We start from the raw sequence: 23,869 nt of genomic DNA on the forward strand, positions 1-23,869 counted from the left end.
CCTGGTGCAATTTGAGGCCATTTTTATCTATCCCTGCTTTGGATTCCAGCAGTCAGTTCATTGTACTTCCTTTTTAAGATGCAGCAGATTCCTTCCTTAGGAATTTCAACAGCTGTAGTTGCACATTCTGCTCTTCCCTGGCAGCCTCAGGAAGGTTTTGTGTGAGAGAAATCCAGTCCTGGGGCATCTAGCAGCATCATCTCTGTGCATGTGTGCTGAACATCACCTTCCCTCAGTCCATGGCCAGGGTTTCCTCTGGTGGGAAGAATTCCCTCAGATTAATAAGGAAAAATGTTGTGTAGCCCAGCAGGAAAGGGGGAGTTTCTCCTTCAGTGCAATTCCCACTCTCCCTGTGGGGTAACCAGTCCTCTAACTGGGAGCTGCCCCAGGGTAAAGGGGGACTGAGAAAGGAACAGGAGCTGAGCCAGAAGCCTTGAAAAAGTATTTTATCAATGAATTTAAAGGATCCAAACTACAAACATCCATCTTTTCTCCCTAGCTAGGGTGGGTATGGCTAGGTAGCAATGATTTCTACCTGGAAATTCCTATCAGTAAAAATCAATTACAGCCTTACAAGCAGAGGTTGTGTTTGGGTGCTTGGCCACAGCTGCTCCTTCCTGGGAGGATCTGCAGTGATCCCAGGCAAACCTGGGAGCTTCCTACCAAGGGGCTGACCCTTGTTGCTCTAGAAAAGTTTAAAATTTAGAAGTTCTGGGCCAGATCCTCCTCTTTGCTGCTGTGGCTGTGAGGTGACACCCCTGTGCTTCCCACAGAGCCCTCACCCCTCTCCCCCACAGGAGCAGGAGTGCTGACGTTGAGCTGTTATTTCTGACACTGGAAGGGAGGTTTCCATTTTCTCTGAAATTTGCTCTCTGCCAACCCTTGTAATGTGGGTGTCTCCTGATTCCCAGCAGTGCTGCTTGTGTGGGGGCCCTGGTGACAAAAACCCCATCACTGCTTCCAGCCACAGGCACTCCCCAAGCTGGGATCATCCACGTGAGACCCTCACAGGGCACACCCAAACCCAGGATGGGGCCCTTGGACACACACAAACCCAGGCCAGGGTGCTTGGAGGACATTTCTCAAGAAATAGAGCTATTTTCCTCTTGAATTACCCATCCTTCTGTGAGAGCATCAGCCTCTGGAATTCTTATTCTCCATTTTGGCATGGGGATAAGATTTCTCCAATTCTTATCTCCATGCCAAAATGCCCTTATAAATCATCTCAGCTGGGGGCTCAGGTGTGAGGAATCAGACAAGACTTTTATTAAGTCCTGTTTCAGACTTGAATGATGCTCAGTTCCAAAATCAGTGGAACAATCCCTGAGCAGTGAGGCTTTATTGCTGCGTGGGAGGGCTTGGGTTGGTTTGCTTTGTGCAGGTGTTTGCAGGAGCATGAAAGGAGGTGTCAGAGAGGCTTCTTCTCCCATTCCCCTATTTCTGCTTAATATGTGCTTGATGCACTGAGAAGTACAATCCCCAGAATATCTTCAGCATGGAGAGGCACCCTGATTCTCTTGTAATCACTCTTTATTCATGCACTTTGCTCTGGCATTTACACTGGGGTTGTGATCCTGGTGCAGTGCCTGTGAGCCCTCCCCAGTCCCACCAGCTTTGCAGAGCTGCTGAGGAGATTAAATTCAGCAGAAAAACCTCTGCTGCTTGGCAGTGCAGCATTTCAGGCTGAACAGCACAGAAATCCCACCAGGAGCTGCAGCCTGGCCAGGGAGGGAGGGCTTCCAGCTCCAGTGGTCCTGGAGTCCAAACCTGTGTTGGGTTTGGGTTTAAGGGCCATTAAAGCTGTGCTGGGGAAGGCCCAGGCACTGTGTCCAGAGAACAAAGGCTGCCTGGGAGGGCAGGTTTTCCTCTTCAGCCTTGATTCAAGTTTTCTGATTGACAGAGCAGCATCAGCTGTTCCTGGGAACAGGACACAAGCTCAGTTTACGCAGACAAGTCCTCCTGCTTCCCCTTGGCAGCTACCATTTCAGCAGGCACCATGGAAACTTTCCAAAACTGTCCTCTCTCCAGCAGAGCCCTGCACACTTGGGAGGTCACCTTCCCTTTGCTTTTTCCAGCAGGTGGGAGGTGAGACACAGCTGAAACCAGAGGGAGAACTTCCCCTGCCAGGAGCAGGGCTGGCCCCATTGAATAAACTCCCAAAGCTCTTGGCTCAGCCATTCTTTTTGTGTCTCACCCTCCTTCTGTTCCACATCCCCACTGTTGTGTTACCCTGCAGGATCTCAGGCAACCTCTAGAACCTTCCTGGAGATGTACCTTGCAGGGTCCTTTGTTCCTGTAGCCAGTGCTCCAGAGTTTGGTGTTGTCCTCTTTGATTCCAGAAAATGTTGGGTCTGCATTTCCTGCTGAAGGGATGACCCTGGCTCCATCACCAGGAGGTACAGATTGGCCATTGCTCAGTCAGGAGGCCATGGATGATCATGTTCTTCATGTCCTCCAGGATTAAACAGCCTCGGGATCCCTTGGGATGGGAGTGACCATCAGACCCCACCCTTCACCTGAAATTAAAACAAAAACCCTCTGTAGAAGGTGGCTCTGTTTGTGTGAGGAGCTCTCTGTGCTGCCTCTGCACACTCTGCTGGAACCAGGGGCTCTTGCTACTGCAGAAAGGACAGGAGCATTTTTGTCTGCCCTGGTTCTGAATGAATTGTTTGCACGAGAGACAAATTTATTAATTTAAACACAGGACTGTGGGGTTTCCTTCATCCATGCAGGTGTGTGTCTGTAGCTCTGTCTGGTAAGGTCCAGAGGTTGTTGCTCTGCTGTGTGTCAGGCACAGGCTGTGGTCAAGTGCAAGGGGACAGATTTAGTGAATTTGGGACTCCTCTGTTGCAGGATCTGTGGATTCCTTACTTCACCATCACCACTGACATCACTGCCTCGGCCATGAGGGTGCACAGGGATGGTGAGTGTGGCCTCTCCAGGCCTTCAGTCATTATGGGAGCTTCAGGGTCACCCTTCTTCCTGGAGCTTGTCTCACCTTTGAAATGTGTCTGTCCTTTTGTTTCTCCCCTCTGTGTTACCTGCTGAGCACCAAGCTGTGGCTGTACACAGGTGACAAGGGACAGGGCTGCTGGGAGGGAATTAAATGAGATGCTGCATTCACTGTTTGGGGAGAAAATGGCTCCATTGGCACCTTTCTGTATATTTAAAGCATCCTTAAAGTGAAGTGCAGGTATTCTAGCCATAAATCAGACTTAAAGCACCCAAAGCCTTTGACAATTCAAATTCCCCTAAATGAAGCTGTGTTCCCCCAGAACAGGCTCTGCCTGAAGCAGGGGCTGAGTTGGGCTCTCATTTGTGATCAGTCCTTTCTGTTTCTCACTGAGTGAAGAGGGGAGGAGGATGTGAGGTGCCTGGGATGTGTCCCTGCCTTTGCCTTTTGTCAGTCAGTGACTCAGCCTGCAGGGGAGACCTCCAGGTGCCCCAGATATTCCTGGGGGGAGCTGCAGCCTTTGCTGTCACATCTGATGTTTGTCCCTGGGGCTGGCACAGGTCACACTGCCCATTCCTGCCGTGCCAGGGGGGTTATGGAGCTGCTGAAGGACTCCGGGCTTTGATCAGGGCAGCTAAAACAAGCAGACAAAGGATTAACCCTTCTCAGAGGTTTTGTATTCCCATTCCACAGCAGCTTAAGCCAGTTGAGGTCAGGAAACTCACTCCAGCCAGCTGCTTGTCCCCGTGGAAGTTTAATGGAAGGAAAGAAATCAGCTGGAGAATGGTTACGGTTGTCTCCACTGAATGGAGATAAATTAAGTTCCCAGCTGCTGCCATTTCCCATCTTGGTTTGGTCTGTGAGGTGTAACACACGTCAGCAGTTTCCTTGGGTGGAAGTTCCACTAAAACTATTAATAATAACCCCCAAATGTGCCAGCATTAACCTGTGCTAACAGCAGGAGTGCTGGGTTAGAATTAAAAACAGAGCTGTTATCTGTTTTAAAAAGAAAACACCAAAAGAAAATCAATTCCCAGGGAATTTGCTGGGAAGAGTTGCTGTTAGAAGCACCAAGCAGTTAATTACTGAGCAGTGATTTAGCACTGCAAGGCTCACTTATCTTGGTATTTTAAAGATTCATTTCCCAGACAAGCCTCTTGGCCTGTGGAAATGCAGTGTCCTCCCAATTTGGTTGATGCAAATGTTAAGAGAAAAATCAGTGTATAAGAGCCTTAAAGCAGAATGTTTTACAGGAAACACGGCCAATCAATTTCTACTTGACTAAACTTTGTTTCTAGCAGCTTAAAGGATTATTACTGTTCCTTACAGCACCAATTGAAATGGCCCAAGAGAAGATAATGATCCCCAGCAGGCATTTGCAGTGGTTTCACAAGACAAAACATTTGCTTGTTGCAGAGGAGGGAAAAGAGAATTTTTGGGGGTACTACAGCTTGTATTTTTCAGGTTCAGATCCTGCTAAAAGTCGGGGTTTGTGGATCTCTGTAGAACACAGTGACTGCAGCTGCATCTTTTCCTTCCCCCTCAGCCCCAGCTCCAAACCCTGGTGCTCCCTGTAGTAGGAATATGCTGAGATCCCGCAGGAGGCAGTAAATGTGAGGAATGGGCTTAAAACTGTGGATTCTGGGGCTTTGCCTGATGTCTGCCTAGTCTGTGTTTTATCCTGGCCAGTAGTGTGATACAGAAAATAACAAACTGTTTTAATAACTTCCTCACAGTGTTCTGAGGAAAGCCTCTATCTCTTGATTATCTTAATGAGTGCAGCAGCCTCCCCCCTGCGTGGCAGTAATTAATGCTGGCTGATTAATTAATGCTGCTGCCCTCCCTGCAGGCTCCCTGTGGAGGTATGTCCGGGCCAGCATGTCCCTCTCGGGGTACATGCCACCCCTGTGTGACCCCAAGGATGGCCATCTCCTCATGGATGGGGGCTACATCAACAACCTGCCAGGTAGGAGCACAGCTCATGGGAGAGAAATTCCCAGTCCTGCCCATCAAACAGCCTGCAAGCCTTGGGGCTCTTGTTTTTCCCTAAAACACAGAGAAATCTCACAGACACCTTTAACCTCATGCTGGTTACCCAGAGTCCTTGCTCTCAGTTTCCTGGGTGTTCTCTTTATCTTGGCTTTATTAACACTTCTTTTTAATGATTTCCTGTTAGCCAAATTCTGAACATACAACTCCCGAAGTTCTGTTCAGCTAAGTATGTATGTTCTATTCAGCTAAGTCTAATTTAGTGCTTGCTGAAGGGAGAGAAGAGGAATCAAACCACAGACACGTAATCTACCTTGGAGTTTCTCTTCAATCAGTTAATTAGGAAATAATTCTGAGAGAACACAGCATTTGCTGCTCAGGCTGGTGTCACCTGGAGCATGTGGCAGTGGGGGAATCATGGGGCCATGGAAGGAGGGATGTGGGGTGTGGGATGAGGTGTGAACCCCCCAGCAGGGCCCAGGGGTGTGAACTGGCCGTGTTTGGGATGTGTTTTGTGTCAGGTTTCACTGCAGTCAGGAGGATGGGTGGCTCAGGGGTGGCTGAGGCAGCAGAGCCCTGCAGGGTCACTGCAGTTTGGGACTCAGGTAAAGAGGGAGGAACCCCAGGCAGAGACTCCCACCTGAACAACCTGAGTCATTTACATCTTCCTGTCACACCCTGACTTTATTTTTCCATCAGGGTTGTATTTACCTAAAACCCAGAAACTGAAATAGCACAAAATAGATCCTCCTGATCAGCATCTCCATTCTCTGTGCTTGTAAGCTAGAATTGTGGACTGCAAACCATAGCAGCTCTTGCATCTCCACAGCTGGAGAGGGCAAAGAGCAGGCACAGGTGACACTGGGTGGGAAACAATAGCCTGAACAAGCCCAGGAATATAAATCCAAGTCACAGAACAGATCTGATCTAAAGAAGTGTCTAAATTAAGCCTCTAAATTGGCTCTTCAGGAGCTGTGGTTTTCCTACGCAAAACTATTCTGGAAACTGCAACTATCTTGGACTCTGGGGGTGTGAAAGAAATAGAAATCCATTCTGTGAGGTTCATGTCCTTCTCTTCCCTCCCCTGGCGCTTCCCTAAATCCTCACCCATATCCAAAGACTGCAGCTCGTCCTTTTACTGACCTTGAAGTGGGAAGTGTTGCCTCATTTCTCTTCCCACTTTCAGCTGTGAATCCTTCTCTTGGATCCCAGAGCTGTTCTCAGGCTGCAATCCAGCCTCTCCTTGCTGGCAGGGCCCTGTCCTGCTCCTCCCATTGTCACCTTCTCCCTGCAGCGTTGGCACTGCTCTCTCTAAGGCACTGCCATTTGTTCTCTGTGCAGGTCCCCCGGGTCTTTTTTTGGAATTAATGTGGGTTTGATGTGCTCTATGCCATTATACCCAATGTGGTGTCACTGCCCTGGTGCTGTGTGCCCTGTCCCCTGCTGCCTGGTGACCTCAGGGAGGGTCAGGTCATCCCACTGATCTGGGGCAAAGCATCCCCTGTCAGTGATGTCCCCCAGCAGTGGGGACTCACCCTGGGGTCACTCAGGGCTTGGTTGGTGCAGGATTTGGGATCCCTCCCTCCCCACAGAGCCTCCCTGAGCAGGAATGGTCTGGGCAGAGCTGTTGCAGAGGTCATGTGGAATCACAGAGTTGTTCAGGCTGCAGATCCCTCTAAGGCTGAGCCCAGTCACTCCCCAGCAGTAACCCATGTCCCCAAGTGCCACATGCACCTTTGGATCCCTGCAGGGATGGGCACCCATGGGCACTTCTGTCCTGCTGCCCGCTCGCGGCGGGTGCGACCTCGGGTGCCACCCCTGAGCCGTGCAGGTCTGTACCTGCACCTGGGGCAGCAGGGAGGTGACACAGGGGCTCTGACACCTGCTGTCCCCAGCTGACGTGGCCAGGTCCATGGGGGCCAAGGTGGTGATCGCCATCGACGTGGGCAGCCGCGACGAGACCGACCTGACCAACTACGGCGACTGCCTGAGCGGCTGGTGGCTGCTCTGGAAGAGGTGGAACCCCCTGGCTGAGAAAGTCAAGGTACTGGGGCTGGGCTGGAATGGTTTTCCAGGGCAGTGGGAGAAGTGGGAAGATTCCCTCTGTTTCTCAGGGCCAGATTTGTTGTTTTGATGGATTTCACAGAACGACCAGGTTGGAAGAGACCTTCAAGATCATCAAGTCCAACCCAGCCCCAACCCCTCAACTCAACCCTGGCACCCAGTGCCACATCCAGGCTTTGTTCAACACACCCAGGGATGGGGACTCCACCACCTCCCTGGGCAGCCATTCCACAACTTTATCACTCTTTCTGTAAAAAAATTCTTCCTGATATCCAACCTGAATTTCCCTTGGCACAGCTGGAGGCTGTGTGCTCTGGCTGTGTCAGTGCTGCTGCAGACAGAGCCCAGCCCCAGCTGAGCACAGGCACCTTTCAGGAGCTGTGCAGTGATGGGGGCACCCCTGAGTCGCCTTTTCTCCTGAAATGTGAATTCTTGTTCAAAAAACTGGGCAGTGCCTTGACACCACAGGGAAGGCAGTGATGTGGAAGGGGCTGGCAGAATTCTTAGAGCAAAGAAATCTTTTCTTGGATCTGCATACGTTCTGATAAAGTCAGAATTTATTAATTTTACCCATAAAAGCAATAAATCTGTCCAGCTCATTTCCTATCCTGTGTCTTTGAACTGCTGATTTAGGGAGATTTTAGCACTTGGCAGTAATTAAGTGCAACTGATAAACATGGGTCTGCAGAGCATGATTTTATTATTTTCCTTTTGTTGCATGTGCTCAGGCCAACTCTCTTCCGTATTCTACATTTCCTAAATTACCTGGCTCTGCTGCTGTCCCCCAAGTGAATATTGATTTTAATTCTTTCCTCCCAATTGCATTCTCCACTTGGAATTGCTCTCAGTAGTACCCAGTGAAATATTCCAACTGCCTGAATGGCAGTAGGCAACCGTGGAAACATGGAACTCCTTCTGAACACCAAAAAACACTTTTTATTTATTGGTAGCGGTGAAACACTGGCCAAACAGAGGGCTGGTAGAGTTTCCATCTGTAAAAATGGTCAAAACTCAGCTGGACATGGTCTTGGACAAGGTCCCTCAGCTGGCCCTGCCTGGGCAGGAGGGATGGAGTGGATGATCTCAGGGATGGACTGGATGATCTCAAAGGGTCCCTGTCCACCTCAGCCATTCTGCAAAATCTCTGCCCTGGCACTGGACAGATCAGAGAACCATGGAATTACAGACTGGCTGGGGCTGGAAGGGACCTTAAAGCTCATTCAGTTCCCCCCCAAAGCTCCAAGCCCTGTCCAGCCTGGCCTTGAACACTGGCAGGGATGGGGCATCACTGATTTCTGCCTTGGAGGACCACTGTGTCCCTCAGCTCGGCAAAGATCTCTAAATTCTTTATATATTTCACTGTATCCTGGAATGCAAGTCTTGGTTCAAGCTTGTTGGAAGGCAATTCCCTTCCTGTGCTGACCATGGACACTCCCTGCCTGCCCACTCTGGGGCCCAGCTGGAGTTGCTGCTGTGCCAGGGCATCACCAGGTGCCAGCTGTCTTAGTTTGAACAGACAGGTGTGTGCTGAGGAAGGCAGGAGCCTCCCCTGAAATGGAAAATGTAAACCCCTTCCCTCTGAATTATTATGATTTTGAAATTAAGGGGCCTCTCAGGCAAAGATATGGGAGCAGGAATAACAGTTCTTTACTAGGGCAATTAAAATACAAATGCAAGAGTACAAACAAACAAAACCCCCTGCCATAGTCAGACCATGCCCTGTCCCCTGTGTGCCAGGGCGGTGTCCCAGCCCCATCCCATGGGGGCTCAGCCCTCCTGCAGTGCCAGCTGTGGCTCTGCTGCAGCAGGGATCCTGCACAAGGGGGGAGTTTTCCTCTGCAGCTCCAGGGCTGCTGCAGATGGGCCTGGGCTCCCTCTGGCCATGCAGGGCAGCACAAAGCTGCTCCTCTGGCAATGCAGGGGGCAGAGGCTGCTGTGCTGTGCCAGGCTCAGATTGGATCCAGGCAGGAATGCTTGGCTCCTGCCCTGGGCGCAGCATCTCCCCATGGGATGCTGGCATTGGATCAGCCCTGCAGGGACACTCAGTGGCCATGGACAGCAGAGATCTCCTGGAGGGAGGGTTGGCTGTGGGAGAGATAAAGAAACAACTGCCCCATGGACAGCAGAGAGCTGCCCCAGCTCTGACAGATGGCGGTAGAGCACACAGCTCCATTTCCAACATGAGACACCAGCTCACTTCTTTGTGCTGAGCGCACCGAGCACGTTCTGAAACCCACCTGGAGGAGCTGAATTTGTGAAATTGTGCTGAGCAGGTGCTGAACATGGCCGAGATCCAGACACGTCTGGCCTACGTGTGCTGTGTGCGGCAGCTGGAGATGGTGAAGAACAGCGACTACTGCGAGTACATCCGGCCCCCCATCGACCGCTACGGCACCCTGGACTTCGGCAAGTTCGACGAGATCTGTGTGAGTGCCCCTGACAACCCAGGGCGAAGCCCTGCCCCTCACAGCCCTGCCCAGTGAGACTGCCCCTTAGTGCCCTGCTCCTCACAGCCCTGCCCCTCACAGCCCTGCCCAGTGAGACTGCCCCTTAGTGCCCTGCTCCTCACAGCCCTGCCCCTCACGGCTCTTTTCCTCACCGCCCTTCTCCTCACAGCCCCTCACACTCCTGCCCCTCACACTCCTGCCCCTCACTGCTCTTCTCCTCACTGCCATTTTCTTAACTGCCCTACTCCTCACTGCCCTGCCCCTCACTGCTCCTCACGGCCCTGCTCCTCACGGCCCTGTTCCTCACAGATCTGCCCCTCACGGCCCTGCTTCTCACTTCTCTGCCCCTCACAGCCCTGCTCCTCCACTGCTCTGACCCTCACTGCCCCTCACAGCCCTGCCCCTCACAGCCCTGCTGCTGTTAATTAGTGCTGCAGCCAGTGCAGAGCGCGAGGAGTGCGTTGGCAGAGTGAATAATTGACACTCAATAATGCTGTGGAATGATATCCCAGCTGGGAGATTGGATTAGCAGCAGGAATTGAGTTTGTAATCTTGATTCTGTCATGACCTGTGAAGGGATGGGTTGCCTTGCTCTGTTGCGTGGCAGTTCGGGCTCAGCTGCTGGGTGAGAGCTGCTCTGGGCAGGTTTGGGGTTTGGCATTGCTGTGGGCTGGGGTTTGTCCTCACTTTCCCCTCCTCCTGGAGCCTGTTGTATCATGAAAGGTTTGCAGAAATCTGTCAGGGAGGCCTTGAATCCCAGAAATGGAGGGAAATGTGAAAATACCTCGTTCTGTGAACGTTTGAACGTTTCTGTGAAAAAAACATCATCCACAATTCCTCTGCAGCCCTTAGAGGGTCAGGAAGTGGCACCAGTGTCAGGGTGTTGAAGTGATGCTGCCAGTTCACACATCACTGGCATGGGTTGTGTTTGTTTGTGTCAGAGCCCGGCAGGGGCAGAGCTGGCACAGAGGTGTGCAGGGAATTGTCCTGCTGACATGATCCAGTGTTCACAGCAGAAATGTCCCTGCTCAGGCAGGACAGCAAAAGCCATCCTGGCTCAGTGTCTCCTGTCAAGAAAATGATTTTGCTGCCTCCTTCCATTCTTTGCCTGTTTTAGCCTGCAGGCATCTTCCATGTCCAGATATTCCTTCAGAGCTTTGCTCCTCTCCCAGGCTGGAAAATCTCCACTCCTCCTTGAAGTCAATGTCCATTACACTTTAGTGAGAAGCTGTGATGTTCCTTAGCTGCAGACTGCTCTCTCTGGTCCTGGCTTAGCAAACACTGACCAACCCCAGGAGCACAGCTTAGCCCTGCAGGTTCCCATCTGAGAGACTCCTCAGGACACACAGCAGCTACTCCAAACCTCCAGCTGATTTCCCCAGTGTAAATATTTTCCCTGGGATATTTGGTGCCTCTTGGCCCCTGGGCAAATACTGCTGTCTGCTTGTGGATCTAGGACTTTGCTGATAAATAATTCTTTGTTCTTTGCCAGCTGGAGAGCCCTGGCTGGTGTGAAAACCTTGACAGACAGGTGTGGTAGTTCATCACGGGAGCAGATCGTGAGCTGTCACATCCCTGCTCTGTTCTAATGTGCTGCTGTTAAAGAGATGTAAAAGCACCAGGCAGATTTTGTCAGTGCAATAAAACCTGAGAGAAGGGCAGTTCCTCACGAGTGTCACTGTCTGTGAGCAGCTTCTTGGCACCAGACACTGCAGGATGGAGGGGCAGCACCTCCTGGACCCGCATTCCCTGCAGCACAGCTCAGTAACCTCTGTCCTTTAAACTGTGCTGTCCTAAGGGAAGGACAGTCCAGGCATTCCTTTATCCTTAGGGGCTGGGGGGATTTATTTCAGCTCTGTGCCTGGATTTTACAGGAAATAGAAATGGGCACCAGCATTTTCCAAGGAACTGAAATCTCTTCATGTCATACCCCTTGTGTTCAGCCCAGAGCAGGGGTGGCTGTTCCTGCAGCTCAGCTTCCCCTGATTATTTTGGGTCAGCCTGACCTGTCAGTGGCAGAGCTGTCAGTTCCTTTTTCTCCCCTTAATCACCCCCACCCTGGGCTGGGATAGATGGTGGGAAGTGAATTCCAGCCCCAAGGAAGGCTCTGAACCCTCATCCAGAAACTGGAGGAGAGACAGCACCAGAGGTTTAGTGCTGCTGCCAGAACCAGGGCTGGAGATGGGATCCAGGGCTCCCCAAACCTGTTGCTCTGTCCTTCTCATTTGATTTTTCATCATCATTTCTGCTGTGTTCTGAGAAAAAGAGTAAACCTTGGAGCAATGGGTCTGTTTTTTTTCCAGTTGTTTCCATGCTAATGTCAGTTATTAATTACTTTTTTTCTCCTGATTTTTTTTTTCCAGGAAGTGGGATACCAGCATGGGAAAACTGTATTTAATGTGTGGTGCAGGAGTGGAGTCCTTGACAAGATGCTGAAGGACAGGCAGGAGACCTGCAAATCCAAAACTGATGTAAGTGCTCAGGGAAATGCTCTGTGCTCCTGGAGCTGCTCAGGGCTGGGGCAGGGGACAGTGACTGCCCTGAGGCTGGGCCACAGCTCAGTGCTCTGCATTTCCTGGCAGGGAAGTTCCAGTTGGTTTTAAGAAACATTTATCACCTTTTTGAGGAATTTGGATAATATATGGCAATATAAGGGCTCACTGTCCTTCCTCTCCTTTGAATCCCTCTGATTTGAAACCCAAGTGCTACAAAGCCTTCATGTTTTACTCAGTAATTCTTTTTTATCATCTTTTAGAGAGGGAAATGAGCAGTAATTTTTTAAGGGATGGCCAGAATGAATCATAGTTGTCATGATCCTTTCAGAGGGAAGTCAAGTGAGGTGAGAGATGACACTGAGGATTTGCAGCTCTCCAGAGGTGGGTGGCAGAGCACTTTGGCTCAGAGATAGGGAGAGGATGGATGGCAGGATGGACACTGGGCCAGGGATGAGGGGTGGATGATTCCACGTCCAGGTGCCCTCAGTGTCAGCAGAGGCTGTGAGTCACTGAGGGGTGGAAATGGCTCTGCTGGGAGGAGGTGAATGTCACCCTCAGCTCCAGGGGCGCTTCCCAGCATCACATGGATCTGCCCACGCTGCCTGGCAGGGCCAGAGTGGCTCTGGAAGGAGCACACAGGGACTGAGCCCTGGAGGAAGCCACTGGAGATCCATGAGATCCATGGGATCTCAGCCTGGGGTTCCTCCCTGGGAGCACACCTGGATGAGGAGGTGCTTCAGTGTGGCTGCACAAGGTGGGCCCTCAGTGCACCTCTGGCACCCCCTGATCAGCCATGAGGGGCTGGGGTTCAGGCTTTGTGTTAAATCACAAGGAGAAGTCAAGGCAGGGAGAATTGTGTGTCTCAGAGTTGGCTGTGTCCTACTTCAGCCTTGCTTTTATCACCAGCCAGTAAAAAGCCTCAAACATTTTCAGTGCTGTGACAGACACTCCTTTTAAAGAAAACTGCTTTTAAAACTGCCCTTTTTACAGGATGCAGTAATGGAGGGGAATATTTCACTTAAATCATGCTATCACAGCAGCATGATGGGCATTTATCACACCTACCCTGCCTTCTGTGGCACCTCAGTGCCCTGGAGAGCAAATCTGTCACCTCCTCATTGCAGACACAGCCTGACCCTGCACTCACTTGATAATGAGGCACCAAGTGCTGATTGCTGAGGTGCCACAGCATGGAAATAACAGGGCCGGGAGAGTGACTCACCCACCCTGCCAGGTTATGGAGCAGGAACCAGGGGCTCTGTGCATCCAAAGGACCTGTGGGATCATCTGCTCACCCTCCTAAAACTCCAGAGCCCCCTGAAACCAAGATTTTTGCATCTGACTTGTGTTGCAGGAGATTCATTTCTATGAAGTTACAACTGTTGCAGCTCCCACTGGGGTATTTTTCTTGCTTTTCTTAGTCCATTAGAGTCACTTAAGTCCTTTAGCTGTGTTATCTTCCAGGCAGAGCAGCTGATATTTTTAACTTGCCTTTCATGAGCAAAGGTTTTGATGCTTTATGTGTTTTAGTTCTTCATCTATTTCTGGAGTGTTCAACATCTGAAAGCTGAGTGCCATTTCTTATTGTCTCATTTCCATGTCGTGAGCATTGCAATTTTATTTAAAAATGCAGATATTTAATCATTTAGATGCTTCTCCTTTGCTTTGATCATTTAGTCCCTGTTTATCTTGTCTCCAAAATGCAAATACTGAAGACACAAACAACAGAAACCTTACATAAACTTTACTTTGAGCAGCCCTTACTCCTCCCCAGAATGGAATGCTGCAGCACCATTAATTGGGTCTGCTTGGAGAAGTTCTGTCTACTGAGCTGTTATTCATATTCAAAGCTAAATATAAACCAGTGGACTACAATAGTAACTGTCTTTCTCCTCTAATTTATTTCATAAAGATTGTGCCAAAGAGAAAACTTTCCTCCTTGGAAAAAAAAAAAACAGAGAAGTCTGAGAGTGGGTTTCAGGTGGATGTGAGACATGAGACACTTCTTTGCTTTGTGTTATCTGATGGGAGGGTGATTTTGTCCTCAAAAGTAGTGAGAGGAAGCACTGAAACACTAAACTCCTGTTTGTGAAGCACCAAATGAGTGTGGGAGGACACCTGGTTTCCCACAAGTGATTTCCAGTCCTGGTGCTGAGGCTTGGGGTGCAGCTGCCTCCCCAGTGCCCTCAGACAGGCTGACCTGGGGGACAGCTGGGGACAGATGCTTCTGAGGGTGCAGTCACTCTTCATTCCCATCCATCCTCACCCCAGGAGCTGCTGATGGTTTTCCTGGGACACACTGAGGTGCTGGGCCCTGCAGGATTTTGTTCAGCTGTTTATGCAGAGCCCTTCCATCCCACCCAAAGCCTGTTCCTGCTCCCAGGGACAGCCTGGCACTCTCTGCCCAAGTGCTCTCTGCAGCCACCTCATCCTCCTGGGTTCTGGGGTGCAGGGACAGCCTCAGACCTGGCTGTGTCCCAGTGGTGTCCCTCACTGAGCTGAGTGGCACAGGCTGGAGCTCTCAAGGAGCTTTTCTTCCCTGTCCTGGGGAGGAGCTTCCTGCAGAATCTGCACTGGGAATGTTCAGGTTGGATGTTCAAAGTGAGCCTGGGCTGACTCATCCTTTCCAGCAGTTCCTTAACAGTCACAATGAGCTTCCCAACTTCTTTATGCTTTAAGGTGTGTGTCCTGAGCTGCTGCTGTTCATTTCACACAGGTACCTTTTCATTCCCTCCAGGCTGTCTCTGCCCCCGTTGCTTGTCCTGGATCTGCTCTGTGCTCTGGCTGTTCTAAATTACATCAAAATCAGCTCCAGATGAAAGGTCAACTGAGAGCACTTTGCTGCAGCAGCAATGGGCTGCTGCTGTGCCCCCACAGGGGCTGTGTGATTCACAGCTTGGTGTTCCTGCCAGAGGAGCAGAGGATTGTTCAGAAAACCCCGTGTTAGGAAGCTGCCCTGGCTGGGAGCACATGGGCAGGTCTGGGTGTTTGGGAACACAACTGGCACAGCAATTCCTGGCAGCCCAGTTCCCTCTGCCTGCTCTCCCCCATCTTCCTCTGGGTTGGAGTTGTTGCTGTGTCCATTAAACTCCCTGGGTTTAAAAAAGGATGAGAGATGTTGAGGTGTTCACCTGGGTACCTTGTGCCCAGCCCCAGAGAGGGAGGGGAGGCTGCAGGAAGCCTGGGAGGGCTCCTAAATGCCAAAGTTGGGTTTTCTTAGAGGAGACACTGGAGCAAGAACTCCTCAAAATAGAGAACACTCAGCCCACTGCTTGGATGAGACAGATGAAAATAGCAAGGGTTTACTGGAGAGAGGAATTGCAGTGGGAGATGTTTCTGCAGGCTCTGGCTCACTGCAGCACCTCCAGCTCTGGGGCTTTTAGGGGTTCCTGGGGGTCCTGCTCACCCCAGTGCCCTCCTGTCCCTGCAGCCTTTGTGGCATCACTCCAGCTGAGGGATGGCCACTGTGTGTCCCCCTGGTCACCTTCTCCCAAAAGCAGAAGCTCCCTGGGGGCTGCACCTGGCCCAGGCAGTCCCTCACAAAGGATGGATTTCTCTCCCTGATGGAGAAAATCACATGGAGAGCTCTGTCCATGCCAGGGCCCAGCCCCTCCTGTGATTGTCTCTGGGGTCTTTTTAATAAGGCTCCTTGTTGTGTGGGTGGAATAAGAGCCTTTAAAAGCAAGTCCCACTGTTGGGAATCCCATCTCTGCCACCAGACCTGCCTCAGGAGAGCTGTTTGCAGGATTTCTCACTGATGAGTAATGAGGGGGCAGCTGTGCAGAATTTGTGCGTCTGGAGCTTTGTCTGTTCAATATCATTTTTATACAGTCTCGACTTGTTTGGATTTTCTTGTACATTTCTGTGTACATTTCTGTGTACATTTGCTGACAAACCTTCACCTTCTCTGTGTTGCAGAACGTGACCTGTCCCACCACGTCCTTCACAGACCTGGCTGAGATCGTGTCCCGCATCGAGCCCGTCAAGGCTCCTCCTCTGGCCGACGGTGAGGGGCAGGATGGGGACAAGGGACAGCTCCTGCCTGCCTGCCCTGCCCTCCCTGTGCTCACCGAGGGCACTGCCAGCCACTCCCTGCTCCCTCAGGGCCCTGGCCCTCCGTGTCCCCCTCCTGCCACCTCCTCTGGGACAGTGGGATCGGTCGGGGTGTCCTCAGCAGCTGCTGCCAGCCTCTTCCCGGGCAGCTCCCAGGGGGGAATAATCCCTGCTGGAGTCTCAGCTGAGGGAATAACACAAGGGGCAGCTCAGCTTCCATCCCCTTGGGCTGTCCTGTGCCCTTCTGCTGGCTCCATCCTCAGCCCTGTTGGGCAGGGAGGAGGCTGAGTTAAAGCCCTGCCCCAAGGATGTTGGATTGGGGCAGGCTGAGTTAAAGCCCTGCCTCAAGGATGTTTTTCCATGTTGGATTGGGGCAGGCTGAGTTAAAGCCCTGCCCCAAGGATGTTTTTCCATGTTGGATTGGGGCAGGCTGAGTTAAAGCCCTGCCCCAAGGATGTTTTTCCATGTTGGATTGGGGCAGGCTGAGTTAAAGCCCTGCCCCAAGGATGTTTTTCCATGTTGGATTGGGGCAGGCTGAGTTAAAGCCCTGCCTCAAGGATGTTTTCCCTGCTGTCATGAGTAGGATCAGGAGTGACTCACTGGCTCCAGTGCTTTTTATGTGCTCCTGGTGTGGGAGCAGCAGTGAACTGGAGAGGAGCAGGTAGCAGCTCCTGCATGGTGACACTGAGGGGCTCTGTGCCCCGTGCTGGCCCTGCCCTGCAGAGCAGCTCCCTGGTTATGGAGCTCCCAGATCCAAAAGGATCAGAGCCTTGCAGGCCTGAAACCCCTGAGTGTGTCACCAGGGCTGGAGCTCTTTCTAAACAGTCTCTTCCCCTCCTCCTGATTCTTGTTCCTGCAGAGGGAAAGCTAAAGTTAGCAGTGCTCCCATCTGTGACTGTTTGCAGAGATGTCCCTGTGGTAATTTGAAATGCTAATTACAATCATATGCCTTATGAAGAAAATATTAATCAAATGTGGTTGAAGCAGCCATTGTGAATAAGAGTGAAGAGTTCATGGTATGTGGTTATTTAAGGCTCAGGCACTGAGACTTGCTGAGATTTCACCAGAGCACTGGGACAGATTCTCCTCCTCTCTGGAGCTCCTGATGATTCCCTGTCAGGCTCATTCCTGCTTTCTGCTGGGCAGGGCTGTGGAGGGAGGGTGGCAAATGGACCTGGCACCCTCTGGGCTGAGGAGGGGCAGTGCAGGACCTGCTGGGCATGGATGGGATGGGATGGGATGGGATGGGATGGGATGGGATGGGATGGGATGGGATGGGATGGGATGGGGCCCTGTGCTCCTCATGGGTGCTGAAATCCCTTGGCTGCAGGGTCTGAGGAGGGGGTTGCAGCAGAGTCCTGCACATGTTGGGCAGGATCCTTTGTGTTCTGCCATGTGGCTGAAGGGACCCTGGCCATGCCTGGGTGGCAGTGACAGCAGTGACATCCCTCGGTGTCCTCTGTGCATGAGACACTTGCTGCAGAGCTGTGGGGGAAGGTGTGTGGTGAGGTGAGCTCAGGGGGAGGTGGCACCTCCCTGCAGTGGCCTCGTGCCTGTCAGGTGGCTGCTCAGGGCATTGCTCTGCTCTGGGGGTGAGGGGGCTCTGAGGCTTCTGACCTGGGCAGGGGAGGGGACAGGGAGCTGCCTGGTGGCCTGGCTGTGACCCTGCACTGTCACCTTTGTTCTCCCTGGAAATCCCTTCCTGAGGGAGGCCTTGGATCACAGAGGCTGAGAAGGCTCTGCCTGTTCTGACAGCACCCTGCAGGTCTGGGGCTGGCTGGGAAAATCCTGGCAGTAATTTTGTTCTAAAGCAATCAAAGGGGAAGGCTCAAGTTCTGATGGGTGGGGAAGGGTCAGCACAGAGGGTGAGAAGCCTGGATGGGGCAGGAGCTGTGTGGGCTTTGTTGGGAAAGGGCAGGGGAATTCCTTCTCCTCTTGAGCACACAGAGAGCAGTGACCAAAGCCATTGAACAGTTTTTTTAAAGGGAGCCTGTGCCTCAGGCAGGGCTGAGCAGAGGGCCCTGGGCACAGGTGTCTCATTTCACAGCAGTGTTGGTGGCCCTGTTCCCACTCTCCATCCCCACGTTCCCTCAGCCAGGATCACCCCTCTGCCCAGCTGGGGTTTGGGCACACAGAGCTGTGGCTATGGCCAGGGGAGCTCAGGTGCCACTTTTGGGGGTGGCTCTGTCACATCCCTGCTCAGGCTCCCCCTGGGAGGGATGGCTGAGCCCAGGAGATGAGCACTTGTAGCAGTGGTCATTTGGATAAAGGGATTTGTGGAGGAGAAATGTTCCTGGAGGTGTCAAATGCCTGGGTTTGCCATCCAGCTGGGGCAGGAGACATCCCAGCACCTCTCCAGGGACACAATTAGCAGGCACCTCTGCATTTTTGCTGCTTACAAAGAACTTTTCTGGAGCAGCTGAGGCTGTGCTGAGCTTCCAGGTGCTGACTGACCCCTCCAGCCACAGCACAGCTGTCCCCAGCTGGGGTTCCCTGCAGGAATCAGGGAACAGAGCAAAGAATCAGCCCAGCTGCAGGAGCACGAGGCAACCTCCGGGTGGGAAATGCCCTTCCTGCAGGGAATGTGCTCACCCTGCTCAGGCCAGGCCTGGGGACCTTCCCAGGGTGGGATCTCCTCCTGGCTGAGCTGAACAGAGCAGCAAGGCCCTGGTCCTGCTTGGTGCTCCTGGGAGGCTTTGCAGCACCCAGAGCATCACTGGGAGCTCAGCCTTGGTGCAAGGTGATGCTTTGGGACAGCAGGGCCACCTCCTGCTCTCCTCTTCCCCCTGCAGCACCCAGAGCTGTGAGGGATGTGGGAAGGGTGGCTCTTGGTTCTGTGTTCTGTGTTAAATGCTGAACAGTGCTGGGAAAATCAAGGAATTTTGTCTTGATGGCAGCTGGTTTTATTGCAGGTATAACTCCAAACTCTTGTTTGTGGTGTCTGTTACTGTTCAGATGAGTTTCCAGTTTCTCTGGTGTATTTTATCAAAGATTATCATTAGTGTTTTTAGTAAAAACAATCATTCTCTAATTCTCAGTAAAAACAAAACAACCAAACCTAAAAATAATAAAAGAAAATAAAAAAGACCTAATGTCTTTCATTCCAATGTTCTAGCAGTTGGTTGTAGTTATGTGCTAGAAAAGGCTGTGGAACAGACTGTGCTGTTGTCTTCAGCATGGAGCAGATGCTACTGATGGCTCCCAGGAGAAATCCTTAATCAAGGGTCTGGTTTAAACAGGAGCCCCTCTCCTCACCAGTGGGCTGCATCCAGCTATTCCCTCAGAGCACACTGGATTAACTCAGGAGAGGGGGAGAAGAGCTGGTGTCACACAAAGGTGATTTTAATGGTGACCATAAAATGTCATTTTCACACCTTCAGCTGCATCCTGAAGCTCTGGGTGCCAGCAGAGGAAGGTGCTGCCTGCCAGGGGCCCTGCCCTGCTGCCCACATGCCCTGGTGTCACCAGGGGCTGGGACAGGGTTTGGAGGGGAGCTGGGACCAGCAATGGCTCCCCCAGCCCAGCACATCCTGGAGTTGCTGTGGGGAGCAGCCCTGGTGCAGGTGGAGTCATAAAAGGGTTTGAGTTGGGAGGAACCTTAAAGCTCATCCCATCCCACCCCTGCCATGGCAGGGACACCTCCCACTGTCCCAGGCTGCTCCCAGCCCTGCCCAGCCTGGCCTTGGGCACTGCCAGGGATCCAGGGGCAGCCACAGCTGCTCTGGGCACCCTGTGCCAGGGCCTGCCCACCCTCACAGGGAACAATTCCCAATTCCCAATATCCCATCCAGCCCTGTCTTCCTTAAGGCCATTCCCCCTTGTCCTGCTCCTCCAGGCCCTTGGCAGGTCCTGCTCCTGCTGCCTGCTTTGCAGATCCTCCAGGGGATCTCCAGATGCTGGCAGAGGTGTTGGCCCTGCCCTGATGAGTCCTCATTCCATGGGAACAGGCTGGGGCTGTGCACAGCTCTTGGGACTCCCTAAATTATGTTAATCTGCTGGATTACTGGAGAAAGCAAGTGATTGTCCTCTGCAGAGAGGAAGGGAATGTGAATGTCCCTGTGGAGCAGAGATTGTGAGGCACTGTTATCAGCTCCACAGCAGGCAGAGCTCACCCTAAGCCTGGGATCCCTGTTCCAGAGCCTGTGAGCACAGGGAGTTTGGCTTGGCAGCTCAGAGGCTTCTCAAGGTGTCCCACAGGTCTGGTTGTGCTGAGGGGTGGAACACAGGAGCTGTGCTGTGCAGGGCATTCCCCAGGGAGCATCCCCCAAACCTGTGTCCCTCTGGGCATGGCACCCACCACAGTGACCCAAACAGTGGGACAGGGCTGCTGTGCTGTGCTTCCTTGGATTCTGGGGGGCTCCAGGACACCAGCTGACAGAGTGGTTTATGTTTCTGTGCTGGGGAGCTGAGATCTGTGTGTGAGCAGTCCCAGTTCACTGAGCTGCAGAGAGCTGCTGGCACTGTCCTGTCTGTGCTCAGTGACTGTGGCACTCATTCCTCTCCCAGCTTCCTCTGCCTCTCTGCTTGCCAGTTAAACCCTGTGCTTTGTGTCTTCTCTCCTCAGATGAGTCAGACTACCAGACTGAGTATGAGGAAGAAGTTCTGGGCAGCCAGAAGGATGATTACCTTGATTTCATAAGCAACCAGGCTGAGGAAGACTCTGACTCGGTATGAACCCCCTGAACAGGCAGGGCTGGTCATTGTTGGGCCATGGCTGAATGGTGTCAGGTGGATTTGTTGGGAGAGATGCTGAGAGGAGCATCCTGCTCACCCTCCTCAGGCCAGTCCCTGCCATGGATGGCAAAACCTGGCCACAGTTAAATCCTGGTCCTGCAGCTCTGGGCTTGCTCATGAGGTGGATCAGGGCTGGAGAGGCTGAGGGAGCTGCTGCCTCCAGCCTGGGGAGAGGAGCTGAAGGGAGGATCTGCCGGCAGGGTGGGTGAGGACAAGGGGGTTATGGAGGAGAAGGGGGTTGTGGAGGAGAAGGAGGTTATGGAGGAGATGCCCATCAAAAAGCCAGGAGGGGACAGGCACAGTTTGTGCTGAAGGAAACCCTCCCCAGGGCCAGTGGGAATTGCTGCCCTGTTCACACAGCTGACACCCACCCTGGGCTGTGTGGAGAGAAGTGGAAACTCCACTCTTGTAGATATTTGAAAAGCAAAGCCCTGAAGAACCAGCTCCAGCACTCGACCCAGCCCTGCTTAGAGCAGATGAATGGATTTAACTTCCAGAGGTCCCTTCCAGGCACAGGGGTTGGGTTCTGTGGGACAGCAGGCCCACCCTGAGGTAACTGTGAGACCAGGAGTGCTGAGCAGCTCAGCTCAGTCACATCCCTGCTGCTCTGGGTTTAGAGCAGACTGCAGCAGGGTTTGGAAGGTGCTGCTGTGTCAGTCATGGGCAGTTCCTCAGTGGGAGCACAGGGTGGGTGGGGAAGGGCCCATGGGAGGGTGTCCCATGGTGTCAGGGTTTTCAGAGAGGAGCTGCAGTGATGTGGGTTCTGTTTGCTGGGCTTACCCGAGCTGGTGGGAGAGGAGGTGAACAGGACAGGTTTTATCCAGCTCAGAGAGGATGCTGAGGTTTCATTTGTGCTTCCTGTCCTCCTGCAGGATGAGGAGATGCAGCTGAGGAAGCGCAGGAACGTGCCCAGCGGGAACGGCCAGAGCAGCACCGGAGAGCCGGGCTAGGGCTGGGAGAGGCCGAGCTGCCAGCTGGGAGCCACAGCCCAAACTGCTGACAGAGCAGCCCTATTTATTTATTTAATGCTTCACCAAACCAAAACAACACCCAGATGAATGAAGGCAGAGTTCATCCTTCTCCAGCCAGGGCTGGCACTCAGCACCACCTGCACCGAGTCCTTTGGAGCTGCCTTGGGCCCTGCTCCTTCCTGCAGGTGCCAGGAGCAGCAGTTACTGATCACAGACTGGCAGAGGGGAAATGGGCAGCTCAAAGCTGCCTGGATTCTTGCTGCTGTGTTTTTAGGCACTGTTTTTACTGCCAAGGCCCAAAGAACACTGGGGACCTCCCCCTGCAGGGTGCTGGGAGGGCTCCAGAGCAGCACTGGAGAGAGGGAGGGGTTTGTGGGTTGCAGCCTTGCTTTCTTTCACACGAATCAGGTAACTGTAATTAACTCCTCAGTGACTTCCAACCACGTACTGGTGAGCAATGCTCTGACAGGAGCAAATCTGAATGTATTTCACTTGAAATCTGAACCTAAGAAATCATTGTGAAGGGTGGCCATAGAGCCTGGATCCTCGAGTCAGCAGCAGGACATTCACTGACAGATCATGGAACTGACACTTGCTGGGCAACTCTGGAATCACCACTTGGCTGGACTTGCCCTGTTGAAATAAAGTTATTTTGCTGGATGGAAATGTCTCTGTTTCTTTGCATCAGGTCCTACAAAGAGAAAAGTTGTCAACAACTGAGAGCCCAGCTTGCCTCTGCTTATCTCAGACTTGCAAAGGAACACACAGTTTCCAGCTGCTCAGCCCAGCAGGAGTCACTCCAGGTATTGTCAGGCACTGGGAAGAATCTCCAGTGCTCTGTCCCCAGGGCTGGAGCTGTTGGATCTGTCCAGACACCCCCTGGTGCTGGCTCAGCTCGTGTCACATCTGTCATTGCCAATGGCTGCATAACCAAGCCGATTCTGGCTTTATGGCAGCCCCAGCTGTGGGTGCTCTTGCCTTGAGGGGATTTCTCATCAACCAGAGCACCAAGGTCACTCCTAGAGCTGTCTCCTTCCCTCAGCTCTCCTGCCCTGCAGGCATCCCCAGAGCTGGGCAGCATCAAGGGCCAGGAATGTGTTTGGTGAGGACTGGGAGTTGTAAAAGCTGGGAATTGTCACCTCTTCTCTGCATTTAACCTCCTTTCCTCTCCTCTACCAGCCCTGCATTGTGCTTTCCTCTGTCACAGAATCCCAGCCTGGTTTGGATGGAAGGGACCTTAAAGCCCATCCAGTGCCACCCCTGCCATGGCAGGGACACCTCCCACTGTCCCAGAGTGTCCCCAGTCCTGTCCAGCCTGGCCCTGGGCCCTGCCAGGGATGGGGCACGTCCATGAATGTGCCGCCTGTGCCCAGGGAGCTGCTCCTCTTACACAAAATGTTATTTTCAAGTGTCAGAGCCCCAGGTCAGTGTTTTGCTCCCAGACCCAGCCTGTTTGCATCTCCATCTGGCCCATGGCCCATCCAGAAGCAGTGGAAGCAGTTGGAAGCCTTCCCTGCAAGGATCATGCAGACCTTTGATGCAGATTTTGGTTGATGCACTTGCACAGAATGTGTTGCAGTTGCTGGAGGCTTTTCCCTGCTATTGCAAAGAATTCATTCTTACAAAGAAAACTTGAAAATGGCTTTAGAAGTGAAGATAGAACAGCTGGGGGCTTCTGTGCAGGCACAGGCTGCCTGTGGAGCTGGAGAGATTGAATTCCTGTTGAGGCTGGTTGCAGGAGGGTGGTGCTGGCTATGGGAAAGGCTCTGAGCTGGGACCAAACCTGGAAGTGAGCACAGCTGAGAGCAGGTGAGCACAGGTGAGTGCCCACCTTCCAGCTCTGGGCAAACATCTCATGTTTGAGCAGCAGCAGCACAATTCAGATATTTGGTTTTTTGGTGCTGGATTGGCAAACCAGGTGTGAGGCCCTTCAGTGTCTGGGTGTTTATGGGTGGTTACACTCCAGGAACCTCTCCCTGGAAAATGGGGATCAGAACTGGAGCACAAACCCCAGAGATGATCAAGGTCCTCTGGCTGCCCTTCCCAAGCCCCTCCTGGGCCATCTGCCTGCAAAGGATAGAGCCAAATCCAAAAGTGCCTTTGGCAGAGGCTGGATCCAACCTGCTGGCCATGGACAGACTGTGCTGGTCACAGCCCTGTGCT

At 52.4% G+C, this 23,869-nt stretch overlaps 1 protein-coding gene across 2 annotated transcripts in view; it reads left to right on the top strand.

The window, feature by feature from the left end:
- The window catches only part of PNPLA7 (patatin like phospholipase domain containing 7), a 135,930-nt gene extending 113,564 nt beyond the window's left edge, over positions 1–22,366 (top strand). For both annotated transcript variants that reach the window (XM_059486427.1, XM_059486428.1), the window contains exons 29-36: positions 2,854–2,923; positions 4,803–4,919; positions 6,838–6,986; positions 9,280–9,432; positions 11,817–11,924; positions 15,867–15,954; positions 20,566–20,669; positions 21,608–22,366. In XM_059486427.1, the coding sequence (XP_059342410.1) occupies positions 2,854–2,923; positions 4,803–4,919; positions 6,838–6,986; positions 9,280–9,432; positions 11,817–11,924; positions 15,867–15,954; positions 20,566–20,669; positions 21,608–21,685 (867 nt within the window). In that variant the 3' untranslated portion in view covers positions 21,686–22,366. The remainder of the gene's footprint in view (positions 1–2,853; positions 2,924–4,802; positions 4,920–6,837; positions 6,987–9,279; positions 9,433–11,816; positions 11,925–15,866; positions 15,955–20,565; positions 20,670–21,607) is intronic.
- Positions 22,367–23,869: the final 1,503 nt, after the last annotated feature.

The sequence above is a fragment of the Ammospiza nelsoni genome, chromosome 20 (assembly GCF_027579445.1).
Source record: "Ammospiza nelsoni isolate bAmmNel1 chromosome 20, bAmmNel1.pri, whole genome shotgun sequence".
Classification (NCBI taxonomy): Eukaryota; Metazoa; Chordata; class Aves; order Passeriformes; family Passerellidae; genus Ammospiza; species Ammospiza nelsoni.